Source organism: Cicer arietinum, chromosome 3 (assembly GCF_000331145.2).
Source record: "Cicer arietinum cultivar CDC Frontier isolate Library 1 chromosome 3, Cicar.CDCFrontier_v2.0, whole genome shotgun sequence".
NCBI lineage: Eukaryota > Viridiplantae > Streptophyta > Magnoliopsida > Fabales > Fabaceae > Cicer > Cicer arietinum.
In genome coordinates, this window is record NC_021162.2 from 34,428,713 (window position 1) to 34,432,930 (window position 4,218).

The window sequence follows — 4,218 nt, forward strand, 5'->3', positions numbered from 1 at the left end:
AAATAACTACTTACATTTTTAGGAATTAGAACAAACTCGAAACAACGCAAACCACATAATCATGCAAAAATATATATCACCGGTGTGCTTGAAGCGCCGATAGATCTACTTCACCAAAACGTGAGAATAAGTGTTAATGTTTCGTATTTTAGCAATATTTTGTGAAGATTTTGACGACAAGAATCCAAAATCGATATTCATTTTTCCAAAAGACTACCATGGTTGCTGGAAAAGGCAAAAATAGAGTTCGCCTTAATGAGAAGACGTGGTAGTTTGTGGACAAACGAAATAGCGAAACACATAAGGCCCTAAATAAATTCAAGGGTTGATTTTGCGTAGGAAAACTGTTGAAAATGATGATGCCTTTAATGAAAAATTCATTGGAAATAATGATGGCATTTATGAGAGCTAGTGTTGTTGTGAATTGAAAAAATTGAGAAGTCCCACATTGGAGGGATACCACACACTAGTAGGGTATATAAGGTGGAGGTAATGAACTTGGGATGGGCCCCAAGGGGCACCCCAATTTTGTGAAGGAGGGAGAACGCAAGCAATATTGACCACCACAAACGCACGCGCGCGCCGCCGCCGCCTTCCGTCCCGGCTCTGACTCTGGTCTGTGGTGTATTATAATTTTTCCTGAAAATTAATTAATCATTTTTTAATTAACTGATTACTTGTGTTCTATCTCTAATTGAAATGTTAATTACGTAACTGCCCTCCACCTAGTCATATCTGATCCAGTCTTCCTCCCTGAATTCGTGCGTCTGATTTGCCCGGTCAAAACCCTAATCTTTGGTCAGACGTTTCTTAGCTGTCCGGTCAAAAGTCAGTTGGAAATAGAGGGTTCTCCCCAGTTGGAAAATCACACCAAAAGCTCTCTGTATCTGAGGCTTTTCTCTTTTCTCCCCCTTCTTACTGCTTCATCTCTTTCTTCTCTTTCAAGTGGTCATTGTGCCATATTATGAGTGTCGGTCGTAAGACTGCCATATTGATGGTGTAATTCTAGAATGGTTTTCTACAGTGCAGTAGAACTCCGATACATAGTATCTGGGCTGTTTTAACCTGGGGACTTCGTGGTTGATAGTCTGCCTTGCACAATTTTGTCAGTGCCTCGAAACGTCTTAAAAAGAGCGACCTAGTCTGCGACTCAACCCAGTAATACTTTCGGTGGCATAAATTGTTTCCAAAGATTTTCGAATTTCAAAAAACAACAATTTTAAGACGTTTTCAAACTGCCATGTCTGTCGACGAAATTACTGGGTTAGGTTCTTCTGCTTATGACCACAACAAACCGTTTCGGTTTGAGGGAAGTCACTTCAAACGATGGCAACAAAAGATGCTGTTTTTTCTAACCACGAAAAAGCTTGCCACCGTTTTGAAGGATGACATTCCTGTTGTACCAGAAGAAGGTGAACAATCTGCAAACGATAAAATAGCTGCTGAATTAACCCAATGGGAAAATGATGATTACTTATGTAAGAATTATATTTTTAATGGACTTGTTGATGATCTGTATGATTACTACAGTTCCGACAGCAATACTGCTAAACAGGTTTTGGATGCTTTAAAGATGAAATATGATACTGAGGAAGCTGGAGTCAAGAAGTACGTTGTTAGCCGCTACCTCAAATATCAGATGACAGATCAGTGGAAGCTCAGTCTCATGAAATCCAGAAAATAGCTCACGAGATCATCTCTGAAGGTATGTCCCTAGATGAACAGTTTCAGATTGCTGTTATTATTGACAAACTGCCCCCTGCTTGGAAATATTTTAAAAATTCTCTTAGGCATAAAACTAAAGAATTTTCTCTAGAAAGTCTGATAACCCGCCTTAGAATTGAGGAGGAATCTCGCAAGCAATACCAAAAAGATGAAATTCTTCTTGTGGCAAATAACAAGAAAAATAAGTTCATCGGAGTAGTTCTGAAGCCAAACGGCAAACACCTGAAGAATCAGAACCGCACTTCAAAGAACATCAACAAGAATGGGAACCCTCAAAGGGTCCCAATTGCTAGGCAGCCACCACCTCCTAGAAATGGCCCTCTCCCCTTTCTCTGTTACTATTGTGGGAAAGAGGGTCATATGGCACGCAAGTGTAGGAACAAGCCATGCGCTATAAATCAGGCCAACTTGACTGAAGAGCAATTTGTTGCAATGATAACTGAGATCAACCTCGTTGGTGGATCAGATGGATGATGGATAGACACTGGCGCCTCACGCCATGTCTGTTATGATCGTGCTATGTTTAAAACATACACTGTTGCTGAAGATAAGAAAGTGTTGTTGGGAGACTCTCACACCACTAATGTTGCTGGAATTGGAGATGTGGAACTAACATTCACATCTGGAAAGACCTTAATTCTGAAGGATGTCATGCACACTCCAAAAAAAAGAAAGAATCTGGTCTTAGGGTTTCTTCTCAATAAGGCAGGGTTTACTCAGTCTATAGGGGCAGATTTGTACACCATTTCTAAAAATGGTATCTTTGTTGGGAAAGGGTACGCCACTGATGGCATGTTTAAATTGAATGTTGAAATGAATAAGATGTCTCCTTCTGCTTACATGTTGTGTGATTTTAATATTTGGCATGCTAGACTCTGTCATATAAACAAACATGTGATTTCAAATTTAAGTGTTTTAGGCTTGATTCCAAAATTATCTAAAAAGGATTTTGAAAAATGCGATTTTTGCAGTCAAGCCAAAATAACTAAGAAATCCCATAAATCAATTGTTAGAGAAACTGAACCTCTGGAATTAATACACTCTGACATATGTGAGCTTGACGGAACGCTAACCAGAAATGGAAAACGTTATTTCATCACTTTTATTGACGATTGTTCTGATTTTACTTACGTATATCTCATGAAAAATAAAAGTGAAGCGCTTGACATGTTTAAAATATTTGTGACTGAAATAGAAAATCAATTTAACAAAAAGATTAAGAGGTTTCGTAGTGATAGAGGAACAGAGTATGATTCCGGCTTGTTTATTGAGTTTTATAAAACCCAAGGAATTGTACATGAAACAACTGCACCATATTCACCTGAAATGAATGGTAAAGCTGAAAGAAAGAATAGAACTCTTACTGAATTAGTTGTTGCTATTATGCTTAATTCTGGTGCTGCATCTCATTGGTGGGGGGAAATTATTTTGACTGTTTGCTATGTTTTGAATAGAGTTCCTAATTCTAAAAGCAAAACATCTCCTTATGAGATAATGAAGAATAGACAGCCCAACTTGTCTTATCTTCGAACATGGCGTTGTCTGGCTTATGTCAGAATCCCCGATCTCAAGCGAATTAAACTCGCTAGTAGAGCCTATGAATGTGCTTTCATTGGGTATGCAGTAAACAGCAAAACGTATAGGTTTTATGACCTAAACGCGAAAGTGATCATAGAATCAAATGATGTTGACTTCTATGAAAATAAATTCCCTTTCAAATCAAGAAATAGTGGGGGCAGCGAACCTAATCAAGTTCCTATGACAACAAGCACTGAAAGCAACAAACAAGACAAAACAGAAACTCGAAGGAGTAAGAGAGTAAGAGTTGCTAAAGATTATGGACCATAATACATGGCCTATAATTTAGAAGAGGATCCTGCGAACATTAAAGAAGCTATGTCATCCTTAGATGCAAATCTATGGCAAGAAGCTATAAACGATGAAATGGATTCTCTAGAATCTAACAAGACTTGGCATTTGGTAGACTTGCCTCCTGGTTGCAAACCAATAGGTTGTAACTGGATCTTGAAAAGGAAACTGAAACCCGATGGATCTGTTGATAAATACAAGGCTCGCCTTGTAGCCAAAGGTTTTAGACAAAAAGAAAATATAGATTTTTTCGACACTTTCTCACCAGTCACTAGACTAACATCCATTAGGGTGCTTATATCACTTGCGGCTATTCATAACCTAGTGATACACCAGATGGATGTTAAAACAACTTTTTTAAATGGTGACCTGGAAGAAGAAATTTACATGCAACAACCTGAAGGTTTTGTAATTCATGGACAAGAAAACAAGGTATGTAAGTTAGATAAGTCTCTGTATGGTCTTAAACAAAGTCCTAAGCAATGGCATGAAAAATTTGATAACTTAATTATGTCGAATGAGTTTAAAGTGAATGAAAGTGACAAATGTATTTACTACAAATATGAAAATGGCATTTGCACTATCTTATGTCTCTATGTAGATGACTTACTCATATTTGGTTCA

The 4,218-nt window shown here is 38.0% G+C and overlaps 1 protein-coding gene across 1 annotated transcript; it reads left to right on the top strand.

Moving 5' to 3' along the window:
* Positions 1-1,240: 1,240 nt before the first annotated feature.
* LOC140919734 (uncharacterized) lies at positions 1,241-2,199 on the top strand. Its single transcript, XM_073366351.1, has 2 exons — positions 1,241-1,608; positions 1,791-2,199. Exons 1-2 carry the CDS (start codon positions 1,241-1,243, stop codon positions 2,197-2,199), a joined length of 777 nt encoding a protein of 258 aa, XP_073222452.1.
* Positions 2,200-4,218: the final 2,019 nt, after the last annotated feature.